This window comes from Camelina sativa, chromosome 5 (genome assembly GCF_030686135.1).
Source record: "Camelina sativa cultivar CO46 ecotype springtype chromosome 5, ASM3068613v1".
NCBI classification, from domain to species: domain Eukaryota; kingdom Viridiplantae; phylum Streptophyta; class Magnoliopsida; order Brassicales; family Brassicaceae; genus Camelina; species Camelina sativa.
Window position 1 is genome coordinate 19,153,194 of NC_141884.1, and position 26,048 is coordinate 19,179,241.

Consider the following 26,048-nt stretch of genomic DNA (forward strand, 5'->3'; position numbering starts at 1 on the left):
AGAACCAAGTTGAACAAGAATCCGGAACTCGAATCAAAACCTTTAGAACTGATAGAGGTGGTGAATTCGTCTCACAAGAATTCAACGAGTACTGTGCGAACACCGGAATCCAGAGACACCTTACTGCTCCTTACACACCACAACAGAACGGTGTTGTGGAACGAAGGAACAGAACGTTGATGGAGATGACTAGAAGCATCTTAAAGCATATGAAGGTTCCAAATTACCTTTGGGGAGAAGCAGTGAGACATTCCACATACTTGCTCAACAGGGTTGCAACAAGGGCGTTAACGGATAAAACACCTTATGAAGTCTACAAGAAACAGAAACCGCGTATCAATCATTTAAGAATCTTCGGTTGCATTAGCTATGCAAAGATTGATCAACATCTTCTTAAGAAACTCGATGATCGATCTAGGATGCTAGTTCATTTGGGGATAGAACCAGGTTCTAAAGCTTATAGACTGTATGATCCACAAACAAGGAAGATTGTTGTAAGTAGAGATGTGATTTTTGATGAGAGCAAGGGTTGGAATTGGAAGAAAAATGCAGAGCAAGATGGAGACGGAAGCTTTAACATTACCCTTGGAGACTTTGGAAATCATGGTATCTCGGCTGGTGAAGCAACAACTCATGATAATCACGAATCTGGTGGTGACAATTATGGTGATAACGAAGGGGACAGAGACGGAACAGAGAACAATGATCACACACCAGAAGACGAGACTGCAGAACACGAAGTGGAAGATGATATCGCAGATAATAATCCACCCGCTTTGAGAAGAAGTCAGAGACAGAGTAACACCCCTAAGTATCTTGGAGACTATGTTTTACTTGCTGAAGAAGAAGGAGAGACACTTCTCTTGTGTTTAAACAATGAGCCGAAGAGTTTTAGTGAGGCCAGAGTTTCGCAGAAATGGATAGATGCATGCAATGAAGAGGTTAATTCAATTGAAAAACTGCACACTTGGGATTTAGTTGATCTACCTATTGGGATAAAACCAATTGGACTCAAATGGGGTTTTAAGCTGAAGAGGAATTCAGATGGTAGCATCAACAAGTACAAGGCACGACTTGTTGCTAAGGGCTATGTGCAGCAATATGGAATTGATTTTGAGGAAGTGTTTGCTCCTGTCGCACGTATCGAAACCATAAGACTTCTCATAAACATTGCAGCGGCAAATGGTTGGGAAATTCATCATTTAGATGTTAAGACGGCGTTCTTTCACGGAGAACTCAAGGAGACAGTTTATGTTACACAACCTGAAGGATTTGAGAAAATCGGGTGTGAAGATAAGGTTTACAAGTTGAATAAAGCTTTGTATGGGTTACGACAAGCTCCAAGGACATGGAACAACAAGCTAAATCAAATCCTTGAGGAACTGCACTTCAAAAAATGTTCCAAGGAACCGACTGTGTATCGAAAAACAGAGGGAGAACAAATCTTGGTTATTGCTGTTTACGTAGATGATTTATTTGTCACTGGTACAGACAAGTCAATCATTTACAAATTTAAGGAGGAGATGGCTACTAAATTTGAGATGAGTGACCTTGGATTGCTAACTTACTATCTTGGGATAGAAGTAATTCAGCATGAGAATGGTATTGTGTTAAGTCAAAAGAGATATGCTCAGAAGATTTTGGAGGAAACAAGAATGGTGGATTGTAATTCTGAGCTGATACCAATGGAGGTTGGTCTTATGTTGTCAAAAGCAGAGCATGAGAAGGAAATAGACGCTACAGCCTTCAGGAAAAAGATTGGGTGCCTACGGTATTTAATTCATACGAGACCAGACTTGTCATACTGTGTGGGCGTCTTGAGCAGATATATGCACAGTCCTAGAGTGTCACATGGAGCTGCGATGAAACAATGTTTGAGGTACCTTAAAGGAACAACATCACTCGGTTTAACCTTTGGGAGAAACTCGAAGATACCAAGGTTAGTCGGTTACAGTGATAGTAGCCTTAGTATTGATCCGGATGACGGTCGTAGCACAACCGGTCATATTTTCTACTTAGGAGATGGTCCCATCTCGTGGTGTTCACAGAAACAAGACGTAGTGGCTCTATCTTCGTGTGAAGCAGAGTTTATGGCCGGGACTGAAGCGACTAAACAAGCTATTTGGTTGCGTGATTTGCTCAGTGAGGTTACTGGTGTTGAAGCTAAGAAAGCTATCATTAGGATTGATAATAAATCTGCAATAGCTCTCACAAAAAATCCAGTGTTCCACGGCCGAAGTAAACACATTCAGAGGCGCTTTCACTTTATAAGAGAATGTGTGGAGAAAGAAGAGGTTGTGGTTGAGCATGTTCCAGGAATCATACAAAAGGCAGACATACTTACTAAAGCATTGGGTAATATGAGGTTTAAAGAGATGAGAGAGCTCATGGGAGTTCAAGACTTGGAGAAAATGCATTACAAGCTTAAGGAGGAGAATGTTGGAGTAAGCTTGGTGCTCAAGCAAGCCTAAGAGATTAGAATTGGAAGTTTAGGAAGTTGTGTGAAATAAGGAATTGTCTTCCTAGAGAGATTAGGAAAGAGTGATTGTAAGGTTCCTTATAAATAGAGATGTTGGGTTGTGACTTCCTATTATTCAAGATTTGAGAGTTTGTGAGCTTTAGGTTTTTGAGGTATTTTTCCTAAAGAAATAAAGAAGATATATTTTGAGATTGTGTTAATTCTTCTTCTTGAATCCTAGACTTGAGCAGTTGCTGAGATTTAGTTTCTTGAGATTAGTAACATTACCAATAGAGGAAGAGAATCCCACCGAAGATGTTTGATTTTGCTCATGAAGATAAGTGACATCAACTACAGAGGAGGAGAGTCCCACCGAAGATAAGTATCTATAAAGATATGGGTTTCTCTCTATGAAATTAGGCTTTCGCTCATGGAGATTAGTGGCTGCATTAACTATAGAAGGGAGCCTCCTTAGACTTGAGCATCCACTGAGATCCAAATCTTGGAAATTCTTAGCATTCCACATCAAAGGGTCCTGGTAAGAACTAGAGAAATTGTCGAGATTAAATGTGTTGAGACTAGTGATATTCCAAATACAAGAAGGGAGTTGCACCAGACTTGAGCATTCAACAAGAAATATCTTGAGATTAGGGATACTTTCGATAGAGTTTGGGATAGTCAGCAAGCTTGTGCAATGTTCGATATTCAAAATCAAGAGGTTCATTGCGTTTCCAATTGAAGATGGTAGCTCTATCAACCTTGAGCAGTGACTGATATCTAAACTCAAGAGATTAGTGGCCGTTGAGAGATCAGGAAGCTTCTTCAGGTTTTTGGAATAACTCAAATCCACCCACTTGAGATTTTGTAGAGGCTGTCCAGACATGTAAAGACAACATACACGTCAATTATTATGTGCTTTACTAATTATTATTAGTAAACAAATAAAAATATACTGAAACAAAAGAAACATACTTATATGCCATCTAAATTTTAATTAAGTTTAAAATTAAAGACAAAAGAGTTTTATAATCATTTTTCTTAAGATTCAAAAGTTGTATTTTAAAATAAAATAAAAAGCTAATTATACGAAGGAAATAATATTTACTCACTTGAACTCCTTCCCACAGCTTCTTAAGCATGCTGTAACGCATGTTTAGCTCGACAAGGAACGATGTATTGATGCCAGAAGGCAAACATGTCATAGGAAAATATTCCCAATGTAGTAATCGAAGCTTCGGAGATAGATATTTCAGACTTTGTTGAGAGTGCAATCTACAACCATTATAACCTTCAACTTTTCCATGGAATCTTAAGAATTGGAGATTCCAAATTCTTTCGAAGCATCTTTCGCTAATATCAAAATCACCGTTGATTTCAGATAAGTCGAGATCCATACCTACTGTACTTTTACTACCCTGGAAATAATAAATAATAGTGAAGGTTAGTTATCATTTGAATGTAGTTTGGAGGGAACAAGGCAATGAATGAGTAATGTGAAAACTTACCGATTCCTTAGTGAGTACTTCACATATCTCTCTAGCATCAACCAAAAATTTGCGTTGTCCAGGTTCTTGAACAAATTGGTTACGAACAATTTCTCTACCTAGTTGTACTAACAGACTAGGCATCTTTATAAATCCACATTCCCGAGATATGAGAGACTTTTCAGCTAATATTTTAAGCCCTTGACTCAAGTCCAAGAACGTATCCGCAAGATAATCTTCAAGTGTCTGAATACTTTTATGGCTGAAAAAGCAAGCTATATAAAGAAATAAATCTTTATCTTCATCGCATAAGGCGTCGTAACTGAATCTTAAAACACTTTGAATATCTTGGTGAAGCCTAGTTCTTAACCTTGGTAGTGCATCGATCCACTCTTGCTTGGACATTCCTCGGAAATAAGAGCCCATTACACTTAATCCCAAGGGGAGTTTCCCGGAAAGTTTTGTAACTTCCCATGCAAGCTCCTCGAAACCATCTCTAATGGACTTTTGCCCAAAAGCATTCAAGCAGAAGATTTGCAGCGCCTCTTCATCAATAGGATAATCCACCTTGTAAATATTATTGATACCATGTGCCTTTAAGAGGTTGTGGTCTTGTGTTGTTATGATAATCCGACTTCCATTACCAAACCATTTAGGTTCTTTCGCCATAGCATCTAACTGTACTAACCGATCAACATCATCAAGAACGACAAGCACTTTCTTATCTTTCAACCTTTCCCGTGCCACACCTAAGTGACGTATCTTCAAATCCTTTTGATTTAAGGTTTGAGATAAAAGTTGTTCTTGTAATTGCAACATGAGTGCAAAGTTGTCGCGGTTCTGTACTGTATAGACTCCTTTTATACTCACCATAAATGCAGTATGAGTGAAGTTACTACAAAGTGTTTCATATAAGGCTCTAACGATGGTCGTCTTACCAATACCCGCAGGACCCAAAACCCCTACCATTCTCACTTCATCACATTCTAGGCATAACAAAGACATCATCTTTTCCATGTGAGCTTCAATCCCAACTAAGTCTTCAAAGCAGTTTGATGGGATAGAATTATTTAGTGCATTTGAAACGTTTGTCGCAATTTGTTCGATCATGTCCGCTTCATTACACCTAACAAGCAACAGATTAATGTAAAACCATTTAAGAAAAAAAGAGACATATATATACAGATGTATGTGTCAATTATATATTATACTAGTAGTCACTCCGTGCTACGCACGGATTTAGTTTAAGTTGTTTTTATATATTATACTAGTAGTCACTCCGTGCTACGCACGGATTTAGTTTAAGTTGTTTTTGGATATTTTTTTGTAATTTTTTTTTATCATCAACATTTTTTTTTTTTACTTCAAAACATCATATCTTATTAAGCCGGTTCAATTAGGATAGCCTCGTGAGCTAACCATTCCGGAACCTGCGGATTTACATAGGAAAAGAAAGATCCTCGTGCTCGACCCGCTTTTGCAAGATGGACGACACAGACATTGTTCAATCTAGGTATACATCCAATACAAAACATAGAAAACCTTTTTTGATAAGACTGAAAAGAATCTAATTTCGAAGCTAACACTGGCAAGTCTTTTGACTCATCTATGACACTTAAAATCTCTTGACAATCTGTCTCAAAATGAACTATATAATATCCCAGAGAGAGAGCACTTTCCATGGCCCAGCATAAAGAAATTTTCATTGAAAACTTAAAATGACAACTATATTAAAACAGAGGGAGTATTTCATTATTATAGGAGTCACATAAACATTATGAGAGTTATAGATATGAAATCATTACATATTAATATATTTTCTTATATATGTAATATTTCTATAAATACTATTATTAATCATTCATTGTATTAATATGAATATTATGAAAGTTACGAAAATGAGAGTTAATTAGTACAACATATGAGATTGATGAGACATAATCGAAAAGTTAACAAAAAATGTCTCAGGTGTATAAAAATGCATTATTTTGAATTAATAACTAAAATTGTCTACTTTTTAAAATATATATTCAAAAATTATATATTATAAATATAGATCTTTGAACGGGCATCTTAGCTAATCAAATCATAAATTTAAATATATATTCACTTCTCTCTTTATACAGAAATATGTACAGTTATCTCTTTATCAAAAAAATATATTCAATTCTCATTTAGTTATTTAGATATTATATATTAAAATATACTTTAGTTTAGTTTGAATGGATTGAAAATAAAATAAATAATGTAATATCAAGATCATGTGAATTATTTATATTAATGCCTGGAAATAAAATAGCCAATTATTACTCGACATTATCCTATACAACCCAAATATATATATTATAATCTTATATCCTTAAACAATTTAATCATCAAATTATTTGTTAAGCGAAAATTTTATTATGTAAATTCAATTTAATAAATTTGTTACACTAAAAATTAAAAGAAACAAAATGATACTTGTGAAAGAAGAGAACATCAAATGACAATCTTTTGAAGCTTTCCAAAAGAAAACTTTATTTTATTATTAGATGATATAATATAGTAAGATTTCTATCAACTCTTACTCTAAGAATCTGGCGTCCAACATCATTATATATTAAAATTCTTTAAAATCAAATACACATGACATTATTTATTTATTTTATAAATATTTTTAAATAATTGCATAAATCAGCAAAAAATGAACAATAGAAAAAATAATTTACATTTTTGGAAAAAATATTCAAGACTTAGTAAGACAATATGTCTTCTAAAGTTAAGAACTTTCCAAAAACGGATGATCCGAAGAACGATACTATTGTTACTGGTGTTTTGTTGTTCGCTGGAGATTGAATCGAGGATATAATAGAAAGTAAATGTTTTTGTTTTCACAATAGTCTGAAAGAGGATGTGTTTGTATGGTAATAGGTTGTTTTTAGAAAACTAAACTTTATAAAATGTTTGAGCCTTTAAGAAGGAGAAGGGATTGAAATCCAATATTAATGACCATAAATTCGCAAGTGTTTCAAAATAATAAGTTAAAAATGAGAAGTAATATAAACAAAAATGAAAATTGAGGAAAATAGTAGGTATAAGGCAATGCATAAAATGATGGTATTATTTCAAATCAAAACATAACTGATTATGTTCATAATTAATTCTGAAATTCCTATTATGAAAAACTTCTTAATTTTATGTAATTCAAAAATAACATAACGTTTGAAATAATAAGTGCGAATCGAACAAAATAATTATAGAATTAGATCAAAACTATCTCATAATCTTACATAATTTTCTAGAAAGTAAGCTCAAAATTTTAATTTTATATAAACAATGTTTAAAAAATTTAAACTAATTTACTTAAATAATACCTACCCACCATCTTACTTAAATTTGATTATGTTTGTGCCTGTAAAAATTATATAAGATTCAAACACAGAAATTAAACCCAAGAATTCAAACCTATAAATTTAATTAAATGTTAGTATATAGTTCCAAGATGAAACCAACCACAGACTGATATAAGGGTGGTTTTAGATTCTTAGAGCAAGGCCAACGCACATCTCAATACGAGTGTCTCTTAATAAAAAATAATAATTAAAAATTAAAAAGTTGAGCAAAAAGATAGACACGAGGTCTCGGAGCAGACCCAGCCAGACACTCTTCTAACCCTCTCTAGCTTAGGTGTCATGTTCTGATTGATTTGATTTAAAAACACAAATAACTAATAAAATTAAATAATACAATTGTATTAAAATATTATTAAAATAAATTTGAGATCCCACTTTTAAAGGATCACCCGATGGGTTTGCTCTTAGGGGTTGCATATGTTTCTGATTAAAGAAGAAATAAAATACATATGGTTTTTTTGTTTTGTTTTATGGGCATGTAGTTAATTAGGTCTAAACTATAGTTAATTAAGTCCAAACAAAAAAATAGAGGTGTCAGAAATATAGGAAGCTAAGTGTCATCCCCTTAGCAAAAGTTGAGAAAAACCTTCTGATATTATATAAGATTAGTAAATAATTAGTCATTTAACCGGTTGCAATAATCTAACTATCTAGAAGGAAAACAAAAAAAGTCAAAGTGGAGATCAAAAAGGCTAACCAGTTGCTTGAATGGTAACCAGCAATTATTGCCACTTCGGCTAAAGCATGTCTCCATCTCCTAATGTTCTCTTTTGTTTTACCCTTGCAAGTTTTTCTGAAGACTTGTCCAAAATTTCCGGTTTGCTTCTTTACATCAGTTGGATGCACTTTATAGAAAATGGTCATCACCGTTTGACCCAACTCTTTGCTACAATTCATAATCTCCACCAATTCATTAAGGCACCATGTCGAAGAAGCGTAATTTTCCGAGAGCAAGACGATCAGGATTCTTGATCCTCTAATAGCTTTTTCGAGTTCTGGACGGATCGATTTGCTTCTCTCAATATCATTATCATTGAATATGTCGATTCCCTTTGCTTTGAACTCCTTGATAACGTGACTGAGAAAGTCTTTGCGAACATCTGCTCCGTGGAAGCTCGGGAAGACATCGTGTACCCAACTACGAGACGAAGGATCAAGAGCCATGTCATGAATATGATCTTTAAGTCTTTTTAGAAACCAATCTGCATAATGAAATTAGAGAAGGAGATAGCAATGTCAATGTGAGACGCCTAACAACGTTGTGGGGGTGAAGTCAACCAAAGAAAAAGTCTTTTAGACAACAACAATAAAACTCTATTACTAAATTAGAGAGTGGTTGATCCATCAATTAAGTACTTTTTCGGTTTTATTTTATAGGATGTTTTAAACATTTTATTTTGTTTCATAATAATACAAACATTTATAAATCGCTTTACGCTAATCTAGACTTGGTCAATAAGGTATTTAATGGAAGTCCAACATAAAAATGGTTAAGCAATGAGGAATTCACCTCTATTATTTTGTTTTGTTTTTGTAACACTAAATAACATTATTGAAAACCGAAATATTTTAACAAACCAATACTAATCAGAATACACAAAACCAAAATATCATACAAACCAAAACTAATATGAAAACACAAAACCGGTATCAGAGAAATGGAAGAAACACAACTAAAGGAAACCTAATCAAATTTTCATATTTTCCTGTTTTCACTTGGTGGTACTAAGTACTAAGACTATCCTCATTGGTGGTAATAACCCCTAATCTAACATATATTTTTTTAAGGATTCTAAACTTCAAAAGAAAAGGCTAATCTAAAAATAATACAACATTCAATTTGAAATTGGAAGATATTTATTTATAATGAAAATTTAAATTAATGAACGAAAACAAAATTCATACTTTACCACATATTACATTTACATATACTAGATTTTTTTTATTTTTCTTTACTTTGAATACTGTTAATTAATCTTATTATATAAAGTTGGGTTTTGAAAGTTAGCCATTAACAAGATTTTGACATGCGTTAAATTATCAATTTCAGATATTGACATGTGTAAAAGTTAATATTTAATAGAAGAACTATGATTACAATAAAAATAAATTATTTTGTTTTAAAAAATATTAATAATGTAAAAAGATAATTATCAAAAATTACAGATTTTATATAAAAAAATACAAAAGTTTTTAAATAATAATAAGGAGATTATATATATATATATATATATATATATATATTTCATAAAATTCGAAATTACAATATTATTTATTTATTTTAATTTTAAATTATTAATTATACAAAAAAGATTAAGGATAATATACAGTTAATTATTAATTCTAAAATTTTGTAAATACTCACTTTTATATAAACATATATCGTCTCATAATTAAATAATTTACTCAAAAACACTGCTTTCAACTTTATTTAATTAGAAATTGTTTTGAATGTGAAAGTAATTTTTTCTTATTCTTTTAAACAAAAATTTGCTCCTACTTTCTCTTTTTTCAGTTGTGAATCGGTAAGATTAATATGTTAACCCAAGAAAAATATTAATAAATGCATCTTCTTTTCCTAATACTATATTTTAAAATTTATTGTAGTATTTTTAGATTTTTTTATTTAGTTTATATTTTCATCTTTGAATTATTTAAGATTCATATATTTGTTGTAAGATTCATAGATTTATTTTGTTTTGATTTCTCAACCTTGATTGGTTGGTCATAAACCTTTTTTTTTGCAAACATAATTGTTACCATTATTCATTCAATCCCAAAGGGAGATAACGAGTAGAAGCTCCTCAACCTAATGGATGGATAAAATAGGCTAATCAAACACAAACTTATAACAAACATAGATAGATAGATTGGAAAAAACATAAATCGTTGTTGATAGATTCATATGAGCTCAAAGACTGTGACATCCTGATTTGCGGAAAAGGTATAAAAGAATTGATTTGGCCACATATTTCACCAAAATGCACTTATTTTTTTGGTCAAGGATCCTGAGAGAATTTTATGATTGGTGACCTTCCTGGAAGTGATTATCGGAACTGTGCGAGTGAGGACAAAACACAGGAAAAGGTCATTTGTAGATTTGTAGGGTCGGTAAACAAGTTTTTAAAGCCTCTTAGACGTAACAAACCGGCCATCAAATATGGGTGGGTCCATGGGCCGAGAAAGATATAGGGCCCACTTAGGAAGGTGGGCCTATGGACTGAGAGTGGACACGGGCTCACTAAGCAAGGTGGCGGTTGAGGCGTTACAGAGACAGAGCTACATCATGGTGTGTCAAAGACACTTCCACAAATATATTGGGAAATTTAACATTAGTTACTATCAAAAGATTTTGTGACGTTAAATTTTTTTTTTTTTCATTAGTTGTCGGAGCAAGCCATTTTGAGATAGCAAAAAAACGTGAACATTTTCTCTCTACAGAGGAGGAGGGCAGAGCCAAGGTTCTTTTTATAGTGGAGAAGGTTGCAAACAAGGTTATCTTCCCTAGGGAAGAAGGTGGAGGAGGTTGGACGCTATGTTATCTCTCCAAAGGAGGAAGGTGGAGCCAAGGTTTTCTCTATGGTGGAGGAGGTTAGACGCAAGGTTCTCTCTATAAGGCGGAGCTGAGGTTTTCTCTATAGTGGTCATAAATTATTGTGATAATACATAACTGATTAGTATATTATGTAATATATTTTTTATTCAAAATATTTTTGGAGCCAACAATTTTTGTAATTAAAAAACTATGTAGAACTGAAAGTAAAATAGTTGGCTTAATGTTTTCATATATAGGTGGTGATAAAGAATATATTAGTAACATAGAATATATTTAGGTTTTTAAAAGTACACTTTTAATAGTACACATACATAAAATATTTGTAAATGGATATAAATCCGTGTATTATAACAAAAATAAAATTTATAAATAACTTACAACAAATTTTAATATATTTTTGTTAAATTTAATTTAATTTATAAAACTTTAAATCAGGTCCTCATCTAGTTTATTATAAACCAAAAAAAAAAAAAAATCCTGAAAATCAAACCGAAACAGACCATGAATTAAACACTATTAACAATGTCTAACCAACAAAATATCATTTTCATAATTTTATTTGATACTCAACAAAGAGTTGTTTGTTGAACCGCAAATGAATAATTCGAAAACACAAAAAATTTTGTTCGTTATCTTGAAAAGCAAATGCAATTCGCAACGACAATACGGAGACCTCAATCTCTGGAAATATTCAAACCCAATCATCGTATTTATTGCTTTAGCGCTTCTTCATCATCCTCTCGTTTACATAGTGCACGCAATGTGTTCGACAAAAGTCCTGACCGAGATCGGGAGAGTTATACGAGTTTGCTTTTTGGGTTTTCTCGCGACGGGCGAACTCAGGAAGCAACTAAACTCTTTTTGAATATTCATCGTTTGGGAATGGAGATGGACTGCTCAACCTTTTCCTCTGTTATAAAAGTTTCTGCTACTCTGTGTGATGAGCTTTTTGGTAGACAGTTGCATTGTCAGTGTGTAAAGTTTGGGTTTTTAGATGATGTGAGCGTGGGAACATCGCTGGTTGATACATATATGAAAGGAAGTAACTTTAAAGATGGAAGGAATGTTTTTTATGAAATGAAAGAGAGAAATGTTGTTACTTGGACTACATTGATAAGTGGGTATGCTCGGAACTCGATGAGTGAGGAAGTTTTGACATTGTTTATGAGAATGCAAGGCGAAGGAACTCAGCCGAACTCGTTTACTTACGCAGCTGCTCTTGGAGTTTTGGCTGAGGAAGGAGTGGGTGGGAGGGGAACTCAGGTACACACAGTTGTTGTAAAGAATGGTTTAGATAAAACGATTCCGGTGTCTAATTCTCTGATTAATCTGTATCTCAAGTGTGGGAATGTTAGAAAAGCTAGAGTTTTGTTTGATAAAACAGAAGTTAAGAGTGTGGTTACTTGGAATAGTATGATTTCAGGATATGCATCAAATGGGCTTGATTTAGAAGCGTTGGGAATGTTTTACTCTATGAGGCTTAATCATGTGCGGTTATCTGAATCTAGCTTTGCTTCCATTGTTAAGCTGTGTGCTAACTTAAAAGAACTGAAATTCACAGAGCAGCTCCATTGCAGTGTTGTAAAATACGGGTTTGTGTTTGATCAAAATATAAGGACGGCTCTAATGGTGGCTTATAGTAAATGTATGGCGATGGTTGATGCTCTTAGGCTGTTCAAAGAGACAGGATCCCTCGGGAATGTTGTTTCATGGACAGCGATGATTAGTGGTTTCTTGCAGAATGATGGGAAAGAGGAAGCTGTGGATTTATTTTCGGAAATGAAGAGGAAAGGTGTTAGGCCGAACGAATTCACTTATTCTGTCATTCTCACAGCTCTTCCTGTAATTTCTCCATCAGAGGTCCACGCACAAGTTGTAAAGACTAACTACGAGAGGTCTTCAACCGTTGGAACCGCTCTTTTAGATGCTTATGTGAAGTTAGGTAAAGTAGATGAGGCTGCAAAAGTTTTTAGTGGTATTGATGATAAAGACATTGTGGCTTGGTCAGCGATGCTTGCAGGATATGCTCAGACCGGAGAGACGGAGGCAGCTATTAAGATGTTTAGTAAGCTCACAAAGGGAGGGGTGAAACCGAATGAGTTTACATTCTCTAGCATCCTTAACGTGTGTGCGGCTACTACCGCGTCTATGGGACAGGGAAAGCAGTTCCACGGGTTTGCTATAAAATCAAGACTCGATAGCTCTCTGTGTGTTAGTAGTGCTCTTTTAACCATGTATGCAAAGAAAGGCAACATTGAGAGTGCGGAAGAAGTTTTTAAGAGGCAGAGAGAGAGAGATCTAGTATCATGGAATTCGATGATCTCTGGGTATGCACAACACGGGCAAGCTATGAAGGCTCTCGAAGTTTTCAAGGAAATGAAGAAGAGAAAGGTGAAAATGGATAGCGTGACATTCGTCGGAGTATTTACCGCTTGTACACATGCGGGGTTAGTAGAAGAAGGCGAAAAGTATTACGATATAATGGTGAGAGACTGCAAGATTGCACCTACAAAAGAGCATAATAGTTGTATGGTGGATTTATATAGCCGAGCCGGGCAACTCGAAAAGGCTATGAAGGTTATAGACAACATGCCAAACCCGGCTAGTTCCACCATTTGGAGAACGATTCTAGCTGCATGCCGTGTGCACAAGAAAACAGAGCTTGGGAGATTAGCTGCAGAGAAGATCATTGCAATGAAACCAGAGGATTCAGCTGCATATGTGCTGTTGTCTAATATGTATGCAGAGGCAGGAGACTGGCAAGAGAGAGCCAAAGTAAGGAAGCTCATGAACGAGAGAAACGTGAAGAAAGAACCTGGTTACAGTTGGATTGAGGTCAAGAACAAGACTCACGCATTCTTGGCGGGTGATCGGTCTCATCCTCGTAAAGATCAGATCTATATGAAGCTAGAAGATTTAAGTACACGGCTGAAGGATTTAGGGTATGAGCCGGATAAAAGTTATGTGCTTCAAGACATTGATGATGAGCACAAAGAAGCTGTTCTTGCTCAGCATAGTGAGAGATTAGCTATTGCTTTTGGGTTAATAGCTACGCCAAAGGGAAGCCCTCTTTTGATCATTAAGAACCTTAGGGTTTGTGGAGATTGTCATGCAGTCATCAAATTGATTGCAAAGATTGAAAAAAGAGAGATTGTAGTTAGAGATTCAAACCGGTTTCATCACTTTGGCAGTGATGGAGTTTGCTCATGTGGGGACTTTTGGTGAAATAATAAAAAGAAAACATTGTTCATAACATTTTTTACACGTTTCGAGAAATAAAGCAAATTCAATGTTTTTGGGATGAAATCAAACATGGGTTTGAGATTTGTTTTGCTTCTCAGTACATACATAAGCAGAAAGTCAAAGAGGCTAATATGATTATGAGAGGTATTTGATGGAACTTCAAATCTATTAACCCTCTTCTCCAAACTCCTGCGTGAATTTCTCATGGACTTCAAGGTCAGACTTGCTCACTGTTGGCCTTTGTCTTGCAAGTACCTTCTCGAAATCTGTTCGGGTGATAGGTGGTGGAATAATCTGTCACATAAAATACACAAATCCGTTTTTAGTTTACAGCATCGAAGACTTATGACTACAAAAACTATGTATCTCAGTATCATACGACCACAATAACTTTTTGGAATGAATATTTTTAAGACCGATAGCATAGCATAGCATTATTTATGCTTCAAATTTTATGTGTCTTCCAGCAGATACTCAAATGATTTAAAACTAAGAGAAGTTTGAAACACAAAACCTCAAATGATACATTTAAAGCTTTTTATGTGTACCTTTTCTGCGAGCCCTTTTGCTGCTAGATCTTGCATTGTAGTCTGGATGGCATCGGGGTGCCTAGGCCCACATGGCATCCATGTACCATCAGGAGACTTGAAAAAGAACATGGCGTCTTGCGTTTTACGAACAGGCTCAAACAGAACATCTTTTACCTGCAAGAATCAAAAAGATTCTCAATACAAAGGCTTATCTATCGATAACAACATTCAGGACAATAAGAAATAACTCAAGGACAAGTCACATACACAAACAGACACATCTGAACCAGAAAACCCTTCTGTCTTTTGGCCTAAATATTCGAAATCAGGTTCAGTTAAATTATGAGGCGTGTCTCCCAAATGGACCTGCATTTACAAAACATATCTCATTAGTAAACTGTTTGGGTCTCCCTTGAATGGTTTTTACTTAAGGAACTCGAAGCAAATGACTATACTTTGAACATGTGCTGCCGAGCCTTGGCCTCTGGGAGAGGAATATAAATACGCTTGTCAAAACGTCGTCGGATAGCCTGAAATCAACAAGGCGTTACCAAGATATCATTTAACTGGCAACGAAAATATGGAACCAATCTGCTTTTATGACTTTTTTCACCTGATCAAGAGCATAGGGTGTATTGGTTGCTGCAAGCACAAGTACTTTCTCATCATTGTGTCCAACACCCTAGAATAAAAAGAGATAAATAATGAAAAGAAATGTTCCTGCTAAGATTGAATGACAGAAAGTTCAGTTCAGATAAGCTTTGCACCTGCATCTGCACTAGAAGCTCCGTTTTGATACGTCTTGAAGCTTCACTCTCATTTCCTTCTCCACGAGTACCACACAAAGAATCTATCTCATCAACAAAAATAATCGATGGAGCACTTTCGCGGGCCATCTCGAAAAGGTTCGATACCAGCTTCTCACTTTCACCCATCCACTTTGAGACCAGGTCTGATGAAGACACGCTGATGGTTGGGAAGTAAAAAGGAAACAACTATTCTTAAGCTATAACATGTTTCCAAGTATAAACACTGTAAACACAAGATAAGATAGAAAAACAACCAACATGAAGCACCTAGCTAGACATAATTCACAACCCAAGACCCTAGAACATGATGCTAGCTAAAGAAGTTTTCATCTTTTTGATCAAGCATCTCGTGCAATCACCATTAAACAAGAATTCGTGGCAACCTTAAACCCAAGCATCTACATGTTTGCCTAATTAATACCACATTCGTCGGTTTTCTAATATGCCATATAGATTCAACCAGAGACTATACGCTATTAAATCTGGCTGTATATTGCTTGTTTATAACATGCACAGATAGCAGAATCTAGTAAATCGATTGCAAGTTGCAACATATAGTAGACTCTGGATATAAGTTCCAGAGAAAATCAAACCTTTCTGACAATTATCTGAACCGATTTCCTTAATACTACTATCTAAATTTGAAGAAAACACTTAGGAATCAAACGCAAACAACATCAAAGAACCTCGAAACAACCTTGAGGGTTAATTCAAGACCACCGCCTCCTCAAACTAATCCTAAAATACTCCAAACACGCCTACATCCCTAACCAAATATTCAAATCCAGGAGCTATAATCAAAGAGCTAAGACACTGCAATAAACTCATGGAGCTTGAAACACATTTAGACATATGTTACCTGAAAAAGGTAGAGTCTGCTTCAGTAGCAACAGCCTTAGCCAAATACGATTTTCCTGTTCCTGGTGGTCCATATAACAGGAAAGCTCTCCATGGCCGCCTCTTTCCTAAATAAGTAAACAAACCAAGTTTAATCAATAATACACAGATAAAGCTCACAAATTTATAAGAATCTTCAATAAATCGCTCGCTCAAACTACCTGTGAAGAATTGTGGGAACTTAACAGGCAAAATCACAGCTTCCTGCAAAGCTTGTTTAGCACTTTCAAGCCCAGCAACATCTGACCACTTAATGTTAGGCTTCTCCCTAACAATCGCAGAGTTCAACCCAGCTCGAAGCTTCGATTGCTCAGGATCTTCACCATCTTTACCACCGCCTTCTCCGTCCTTCGGCTTAGTCTTCGGCCTCGTCGCAACCGCCGCGTCGCCGTTAGATCCCGGACCCGATCCACCTTCATCGAGAACAGCACGGATCTCCTCTGCACGGCGGAGATACTCGGTAAATTTCTGGGTAATAGCTTCTCTGATCTTAGGGTTCTTCTCATACTTGAGATGAGTTTTGAAGTACTCAAGCGCGTTCATGTATAAAGGGAACGCCTTGTTGTAATTCCCAGCATTGTCTTCGTGAACCGCTTGCTTCACGTACTCGATCGCTTGTTCCTTGAAATTGCTGTACATAACTTAGGGTTTTACCAGAAAAAAAAAAAATTTCGAAAAATTGTGTACTCCTGATTAATTGAATCGGTGATGATGATCAAGGATCGAGAAGGAGCCTTGAAATCGTAATAAGGAGATTCCGAATTTGGAGAATGAGAGAGGGGAAAAGGGATGGAGAGGAGAGAAGAAGAAGGAATGGATTAAGCAAATCGATGAAGAAAAGCCAGATTTGTTGACGACGAAGACGAAAAGGTCTTGCAAACAGCGGAGCGTAGGTTTGTAAAAGAATGAAACGTTGAAGCGTTTTTGGAAGTTGTGAAGATTTGGCTCACCGTTTTGATGAATGATAAAGAAAACACTTGCCGTTTTTTTCTAAATTGTACATTTGTTATTTCTATCAACCAATAAGAACAAAAATTGTAAATTTTCTTTTTTAAAACTAATTTGTTCTCTTTAATTGTCCCAAAAATCTGATTATTTAGTTCACACAACTCACAAATAAAATTTATCAAACTAGGCTACGTCATGGGTATTTTTCGTTAATTTTCAAACTAAGCAAGTTTTTAATGATTCAGTTTCTAACACTAAAATTTTTAGCTTATATAGTATAGATGCACGGTCCCAAATGTAGATTTCCAGTTGGAAAATAAAGGATACAAAAATTTGGATAGATAATATCTTATACCAAATGTAACACCAAAAATTGGAACATCGCTTAATACCCATATTAGAAATTGGAACATCGCTTAAAAACAATTATGCAGTTGACTCAATGTATATTCATTTCCCAGCGTCCATGAATATGGAACCTTAACTGGATGGTATAACAACACTTCTACATTATTTTGTGATTATTTTTCAATAACAATATGTTTAGCTAAAGAGTTGTTCTAGAAAGATAATCTCTAAAGACTTCTACAAACATTATAACACTTTTAGATTAAAAGATAATTGTTACACTTTCTTTTTCTTATCGTGATGTTCATGATCGAGAGCAAACCCATTTGATAGGTTTTGTGGATATATTGATTTTCTTAGGGGATTTTTGTCTTTGAATAACTAGTAACATTTTTTGTGATAAATATTATAAATCCATAAGACATATAGCAAAAAAAATTATTATAAATTCCATTGTATGTAATAATATTTTATTTACAAATATTTATATCATCTTGTTGGGTTCATAAAACATGTCAAATAAAAATATTTATGTATGTATTTGTCACCGATTATAGCAATTCTATCATCCAGGTTTATGTCTACTCTTTCTTCAAAGTCATTGTATTTTGCATTATAGGTTGAAGATGTCATTGCCAATACAGTTTCTGGTTTGTAAAACTGAAATCTGGTACTAGAAAATAATACTGGTGTGTTTACATTTGTGTAGTTTAGAAGCACATTATTGTTTATTAGGTTTACATCTTATTCAAATTGACAAAACAAGTGACCGTTTGATTTATTTGACTGGGTGTATAGTTCAAGTTAGGTAATAATACATATCTGAGTTTTGTATACCCTATCTTCAGTTGTTCTCCAAATGTATATTAGTATTTTTCCCTGTTTTAAAATCGCTAGGCGCTAGTCGGATGATTGGGGTGAGTCTAATTAACGAGAAAATCGAAGATTAATCGGGGACTAGTTTTAGATTTATTTTATTAAATTAATAATAAAATAAAAAATATATAGTACTAAATATATGTATAATTCTATTTATGTTAAAAGAAAAAACATCAAATAAAATATAAAACTATAGTATTGTCTTTAAAATTATGGTAAACACATTAAAACATAATTTTAAAATAAAATTTTACAATTTTTAATTAAAAGTTTGTACATTAGTTATTATAAAATATCACAAACTCTTAATTTAAATGTTTAAATAACAAAAAAGAAATATTGATTTATATTTGGCTTCAAAAATAATTTGTGTACAAAAATTAAACTGGAAGTAATCGGAGTAGACGGGTTATAATCAAATTAGACAGATATAATTAAATAATTGATGCTAAGCATAAATTAGTCATTAATTGAGACATAAAAGGTGTATCTGGTAATATTACGGGGCATAATCAGTGCTAGACGGAGATTTTTAAAATAAGAATATTTTTATGATTTTTCATTTTATGATATATATCTCACTTATAAGGTCATAAGACTAATAACAGGATCAAAAGAACGCTACATATACCAAGAACAAAATGAAAATGAATTTATATAATTTGGTTACTATGGGTGGATATTTCATTTTTGATTTTTCACACTTTAATTAGTTTGTTCCCGTACTTGGTGTAGGTCTAATTCTAGTGAGTTATAAAGAGATCGCACAAGTAATTAAAACATTGATATATCAAATATACTAATAGAATCAAGGAAATTAATCATTTTATATCATTTTGAGTAAAAATAGAATGGATACAACTTACCTAAAATTAAAATATATATATATATATATATATATCTTTTTGTAGTTTTTTTTCCTTTTTTATTGCTTATTCATCTTGACATTCAAGTGTGGTAATTTTTTTTAAAAGAGAAATCAATTTTCAACATAAAAAAAATGTATGGAGTTGGTATCTTGAAAAAAAAAGACGTTTTCTAAAGTTTTTTTTCCTTAGGGTTTTAGTTTTTTTTTTGTTGTATTTAAAGATTAGTAAAATAATGATAATAAATTTATTTTTTAATTTACGGTAAATTTGTTGAAAAAAATTAACAAAATCTTTCAAAATCTAAAATTTTTTATTTTTTAGGGAAACTACATTTATCATAATTTCTTTCTTTTTTAATTATTAACTAAAATGGCTAATAGAATGATATTTGAAAAATCAAAAACCATTTAAAATCTGCATCAATTCAATTTAAAATTGATTTATAGTATATGCGGTTCTGCGCCTAAACCAAACCTCAACCGCCAAATCGGTAGACGCAACGCACGAGCATAGGGCCTACGTGGCAGCGTTTAGGGAGGGGACTTTCGTCAACTCAACACCCTCATATGAAAAAAGGTCAACGCTTTTCTCACTTCCGCCTCGACTCCTCTCTGTATCGATACTGTAACTGGACCTTTGAACGAAGAAGACAATGGGGAAACGAGAGAAAAAACCCAACCGACGTCGCCACAAAGGTGAATTTTCTAATACCAATTCGGAAGAAGATTTCTACGATCAACACCCGCCGGTTGCTGCCTCCGTCGACGACGAAGAAGATGAAGAAGAAGAAAACTCTGAGGAAGAAGGAAACGAATCATCTGATTTGCCTTCAAAGTTCCTTCTTTACCAACAATCCGTACAGGTAATTTTGCAACTCTCTGTGTTTTTGCCCTTTTAGGTTCCATTGAGTGGTTCTTGCATCTCTTACAGAGAAAGAAGTACTAAGCTTTTCAAGACATTGTGTTCTGTTTTTTTTTTTTTTTTGGTGTAGTCACCAAAAGGAGACATAAGCTACTTGCAGAAGTTCTTTTTGATGTATATTGGTGGAAGGCAGCCACTCCATTTCCAAGAAGATTTCTGTGGCACTGCTCTTTTAAGGTGAATTCAAATGTGTCACTGAGTTATATTGTTTAAAGTAGCAAAAGAAATGTTTTAGATGCTTAATGATTTGATTGTTTGATTTTAGTGCGGAGTGGCTAAAGACTGACACAAGACGGACTGCTATAGGGCTAGATTTTGACCTTGAGGCGTTAGAATGGTGTATGGATAACAACATTAGTAAACTTGGTGCTGATGTGTATTCAAGGATGTCGCTTTTACATGGGAATGTTTTGAGTCCTCTTGAGGCTAAGCAAGTGAGATCTAAATCTCATGAGCTGATACAAAATATTAGTTTGGATGATGGTGATAATGAAGATTTGGTTGATACTAGTGTTGCTGAGTCCTTAGAGAAAGATGAACCTGATTCGTTTCCGAAGAGGGATATTGTGTGTGCTTTCAATTTTAGTTGTTGTTGTCTCCACAAACGCTCGGAGTTGGTTACTTACTTCAAGAATGCACGTGAAGCTTTGTCTAAGAAAGGTGGTATTTTCGTGATGGATTTATATGGAGGTGCTTCTGCTGAGGGACAGTTGAAGCTTCAACGGAAGTTCCCAAATTTCACTGTAATTTTTCATTCTTATACTTACATTTGGTGAAAAGGAGTGTCAGAGCCATAAAGATGAAACTTACTAGGAATGATAATACTAACGATTTTCTATATGATTTGGTAGTATACGTGGGAGCAAGCTGAGTTTGACATTTTAAGTCGCAAGACAAGGATCAGTCTGCACTATCACCTTCAAAAGCAGAACAGGAAGATTCGCCATGCTTTTTCATATAGCTGGAGACTGTAAGTGTCTTGTAATCTGCTTCTGTATCCATTCTATTCCCAAAAGTGGGACAGTCATTACCAACAATCTCTCACTAGCCTTAAGAAAATCTCACTGTAACAAACAAAGAGGCATATTTATATACTTAGGGGTATTGCTTAGAATTTTAGATAACTTGATAAGCGTAGGATGATGTTTCATCTGTCATTAGAGGTTCCTGCATCCCCTGGCTTTTGTCGGTTGGGTGAGGTAGATGTTCTGTAGTGCAGTCACTATGGATCAAAACTCACACAACCATGTGCTCGAATGTAGCTGATATCTAAATTCTCATGTTAGTGAGTTTATTATTGCGTTGGTGGATTAAGTAGCAGCGATATCTAATGTTATATTCATGGCAAGACTTTCTTATCGTCTGTGAAATTAGTTGTAATTGTATTACTAAACTTTTGGATGCATGATTCACATTAAGTTCCTGGGTCTTCTGTTCATGTGTGTGTAGGTGGTCATTGCCGGAGATAAAGGACTGTATGGAGGAAGCTGGGTTTAGAGCAGTCCATTTTTGGCTTAGAGAAATGCCAGACGCTTCTGAAATGCGTAGAACAGATGGGTTTGGTGCTGGCCGTGATATCAAGTATGAGGAAGTCAAGAACTTTCAACAGTGTGATGCTTGGAATGCTTACATTGTTGCAGTCAACCTGTAGTTTTGTAAACCAATCCGGTATGGTTGAGTCTTTCAATGTTTTGAACCATGCCCTAAAGGGTCAGTTATTTTATCTAAGCTATAATAAAACATTAGGATCCTCTGTCGATTTTACATCTGGCCTTTATGTCTGACATTGAGAAGTTAAGACAAAAATCTCCGATCCCTAGATTTTTACATGTGATCGTTGTTGAAGCAGTCAGAATAATGCTCAACGGTTCCCCTGATTCCATGATTTTAAACCTTCACTACCTAGTGTTCTCTATATAATCTTTAGGTAGTGTTATTTTTTTGACAATCTTTTAGGTAGTGTTCTCGAATACGATCGGATAAGTCATGAGCTCTCGATAACACTCTAGCAAAGACATCCAGGTATAATATCATATCCATAATAATATAAACCTCAAGACTTGTAAGGCTTAGTTTATGATTGAGGTAGCCGTTGAAGATGAGGATCAGAGAGGCTTAGATAAGGTCAGATAGACACCGTGCGACTTGTGAATAAACCGTGAGACAGTCTCGTACAAAATTGTGAACACAACTCTAATACAAGAGTCAAAGAAAAACAACTTATTGGCAACAACAACAACAACAAAAAAGGATCACGGAAAATGATGATACCAATTAATGAGACTATATAGGTAAGGCATGTAACCTTTGGATTTGATGATGTGTGCGATCTAGTTTGATCGAGACTTAAATCAATGGTCCTAAGGTTATCTTGGTGTGTCCAAATCGGGAAATTAAACCATTGGAGATTAATTTATGATATTTATATGGAAAGAGCCGTTGACCTTTAACTCTGTGTGAGAAAAGAGGAGGCTTAACCGTTGACTTGATTGGTTCATGGTTATCATATGATGAGCAGTTGTTGATGTTGACTGGTTCAGAAAAATTAATGCAATTTTTTGTCTGATTAAACAAAGAATATCCCACGTCTTAAATGTTGGACCGGTTAGCTAGATAAGGTAACTTTGAGAGCCGGTGAGTTAACCCATGACTATTCGTGTGGGTCGGGTGCTGTAATTGGTCTAGCTTGATCATCAACCAAATGTTAAACATGCAGGCATGCAGCATCAAAGAGATTGCATCCAACAAATTAAATATTACTTTTGAATTGCTTCCAAGGAAAGAAATTTGGACTTTTGATTGGTCGATTGATCAAATGAACAAACACTCCCTTTACTCTAAAATTTGATATGAATCACATTCATCGTATTAGACATAACACTATGCATTGAATCGAATAACCGAACATCGAGGCATTCTCCACTGTTTGTAAACTTTTACATTATTTTGTGATTGTGTGATAATAATATATGTTGTAACACTCCTACATGATCTATATATACATTTTTCAAGTACAATTATGAAATAAATCCTGAACTTGCCACTTATTTACAAGACTGCCATTGAGTTAATTTTAAAAAATAAAAATTGGATTTGGTTTAAAAATTATATATTATTAACAGATCAGGGTCCAAGCCCTTTACATTTATACATCTTGCAATTAAGACATCAAACCAATATTTTTGGGCCCGAACGAACCCAATTTTTTTTTCTTTTTCTCCATTGAATTGTTTTTAGAAGCTAATATATTACTAATATTAAAATTTTCAAACAATACTAATAAGAATCAATTGATGTGTTACATAATAAGAATCAATTAATCGACTTGCACAACTCTAAATACTAAAATCTTACATAATATAGGAATAAAACAACAAATAATACAAATTCAAATTATATTATAGTCATATATTTTAAATTTATAATATATTATGTAATACTATTATCTTTTCTTTACATTGTAAATGAAATAGAAAAATTAAAAAATAGTTTATTTGTTGACTAAATAAAATTTAATGAACATTAAGGATATATATAATAAACCACACCATATAGTAAATAGAAATTATACACTACATAATTATAGTTAATTCAACAAATACAAAAAATATTATTTACATATATATATATATGTAATATAATCAATAAAAAAAAATTTAGTTTTTAAACGACAATATATCCCCGCGGTGTACCACGGATGAATATCTAGTTTTGTGATTATTTTTCAATAACAAGATGTGTAGGCCTGTAGCAGGGCCGGTTCATTCAACGGAATGACCGGGTGTGACTACAAAAAAGATCTTGTTTTTTACCAAAATGTAGACAAATGAAAGTAAAATATGTCACAAAATAAAAAAAATTGAAGTAAAGTACATTGGTTTTATATTTCATTGGGCTTATTCATTTGTTTATTAAGTTTGGGCCTCAAAATTAAACTTCAAAAAATAAATTTAGGGTTCTTTTAGATATAGATTCAGCATAATTAAATATATATATATTAAAAATATCATAAAATTTTGGCCTTAATTTGATGGTCCCTGTGCAAATGCACTTGTTGCACATGTGTCTCGCCGGCCATGCCCTATAGTTAAAGAGTTCTTCTAGAAAAATAATCTCTAAAGACTTCTACAAACATTATAACACTTTTAGATTAGAAAATAATAAAGGTTACACTTTCTCTTTCTTATCATGGTGTTCATGATCAAGACCAAACCATTTCATAGGTTTTGTGGATATATTGATTTTCTTAGTGGATTTTTGTCTTTGAATAACTAGTAATATTTTTTGTGCAATATAATTTTTAAAACAATTTCCATAAGACATATAGCCAAAAATTATTATAAATTCCATTGTATGTAATAAATATTATTTACAAACACTCATGTCATCTTGTTGGGTCCATAAAATATGTCAAATAAAATTTGAAAACTCATAAGACTTTGATATTTGACCAAAAAAAAATCTAAAGTTCCAAATATATTGTATTATACGGTGAATAATTAGGTTCTAGATATTTTTAATTTTAATTTTAATTAGGATTTTAATTTGAGATGTTAATTTCAGTGTATGTCATTTTTTTGAGACTGTGGCGTTAGAACTCATCTCTGAGTTTGTAAAAGTCATTCCACGGGTTCTCCTTGCTGATATACTTCCTCATTTGCAAAAGGGTCTTGAGGCCAAAAGCAGGCCTGGAAGCACATACTCTATCCTCTCAATCACAAAAATTCTCTTGAAGGCAAAACATGGAACCTTTCATGTCAATCCATCGCTTCTTTTAAACAACACCTTGGAGTTTCTCTACTTCACTCGAATTGCTAACAAGAGTGAGTTTACCATCTACCTATTTGGAGCTCTAGGTGCTTTGGTTACTGAGTTGTGCAAACAACACAACCCTTCAATGTTGCTGTTTCTGGAATCACGAATCTTTCCCGTAATCCAAGAGCTCCTCAACGATTGTCTGACTTATGAGACTCTACTTCCATTTCTATGTGGTTTGGTGACACAACTCATTAAAGTACAGAGATCAACTCTATCGATCAACGTTGGTTCGATTGGTGCAAGTTCTGTTCCTCAACAATCCTCAAGAGTTTAGGTGGAGCCACTACAAAAAAATGGATGTATTACATCAATTAAATTGTATCGAAAAACTAAATAAAACTAATTTAAATTACTTATTAATAATTGATACAAAATATCTAATTTAACATCATTAATGATAATTGATATTAATATTAATTTATTTGACATCAATTCATCATAATTGATGCAAATTTATATTTGTTTGTATCACTTTCAAAATACTGATACAAATATATATATATATATATATATATATATATATATTTCCATCACTTAAATAATTGATGTATTTATTAATTTTTACTAACATCACTTCAAAAATTTACATCAATAAAAGTGATGCTAATAAAATTCATATAAATTATGCCAAAATTAATTATACCATTTAGTTTCGATTGTTAAAACTGATGTATTTTTACCTTAATTTGCCTCGTTTAAAACATTTGAGACTAATAAAACCAATTTTATTTTAATAAAAAAACTTAAAATATTATTAAAATATTAAAATAAATTATGTTTGCGTCAATTTTTAAGTAAACGATAGAATATATCCAATAAACTGAGTGCTAATAAATTTTTATTGTGCGAGACACTTATAGCAAACATAATTGTTATTTACTAGTTTCCTTTAG

The 26,048-nt window shown here is 33.7% G+C and overlaps 4 protein-coding genes across 4 annotated transcripts; 2 read left to right on the top strand and 2 right to left on the bottom strand.

Annotated features, from left to right (window-relative positions):
* Positions 1-583: 583 nt before the first annotated feature.
* On the bottom strand, positions 584-8,758 carry LOC147944018 (disease resistance protein TAO1-like). Its single transcript, XM_087450360.1, has 4 exons — positions 8,035-8,758; positions 3,964-5,068; positions 3,568-3,873; positions 584-3,329 (listed from the first exon to the last, which is right to left on the bottom strand). Exons 1-4 carry the CDS (start codon positions 8,499-8,501, stop codon positions 2,676-2,678), a joined length of 2,532 nt encoding a protein of 843 aa, XP_087306486.1. The 5' UTR covers positions 8,502-8,758; the 3' UTR covers positions 584-2,675.
* A 2,683-nt stretch (positions 8,759-11,441) lies between these two features.
* Positions 11,442-14,199, top strand: LOC109133104 (pentatricopeptide repeat-containing protein At2g27610). The gene has a single exon (XM_019245941.2). The coding sequence runs from the start codon at positions 11,539-11,541 to the stop codon at positions 14,116-14,118; it is 2,580 nt and encodes an 859-aa protein (XP_019101486.2). The 5' UTR covers positions 11,442-11,538; the 3' UTR covers positions 14,119-14,199.
* Positions 14,110-17,307, bottom strand: LOC104786969 (protein SUPPRESSOR OF K(+) TRANSPORT GROWTH DEFECT 1). The gene is made up of 8 exons (XM_010512454.3): positions 16,534-17,307; positions 16,335-16,440; positions 15,434-15,632; positions 15,280-15,348; positions 15,122-15,196; positions 14,934-15,032; positions 14,685-14,840; positions 14,110-14,430 (listed from the first exon to the last, which is right to left on the bottom strand). Exons 1-8 carry the CDS (start codon positions 17,009-17,011, stop codon positions 14,305-14,307), a joined length of 1,308 nt encoding a protein of 435 aa, XP_010510756.1. The 5' UTR covers positions 17,012-17,307; the 3' UTR covers positions 14,110-14,304.
* Positions 17,308-19,972: 2,665 nt separating this feature from the next.
* On the top strand, positions 19,973-22,166 carry LOC104786972 (uncharacterized). The gene is made up of 5 exons (XM_010512456.3): positions 19,973-20,278; positions 20,408-20,514; positions 20,603-21,080; positions 21,189-21,307; positions 21,787-22,166. The coding sequence occupies exons 1-5, from the start codon at positions 20,069-20,071 to the stop codon at positions 21,986-21,988; spliced, it is 1,116 nt and encodes a 371-aa protein (XP_010510758.1). The 5' UTR covers positions 19,973-20,068; the 3' UTR covers positions 21,989-22,166.
* Positions 22,167-26,048: the final 3,882 nt, after the last annotated feature.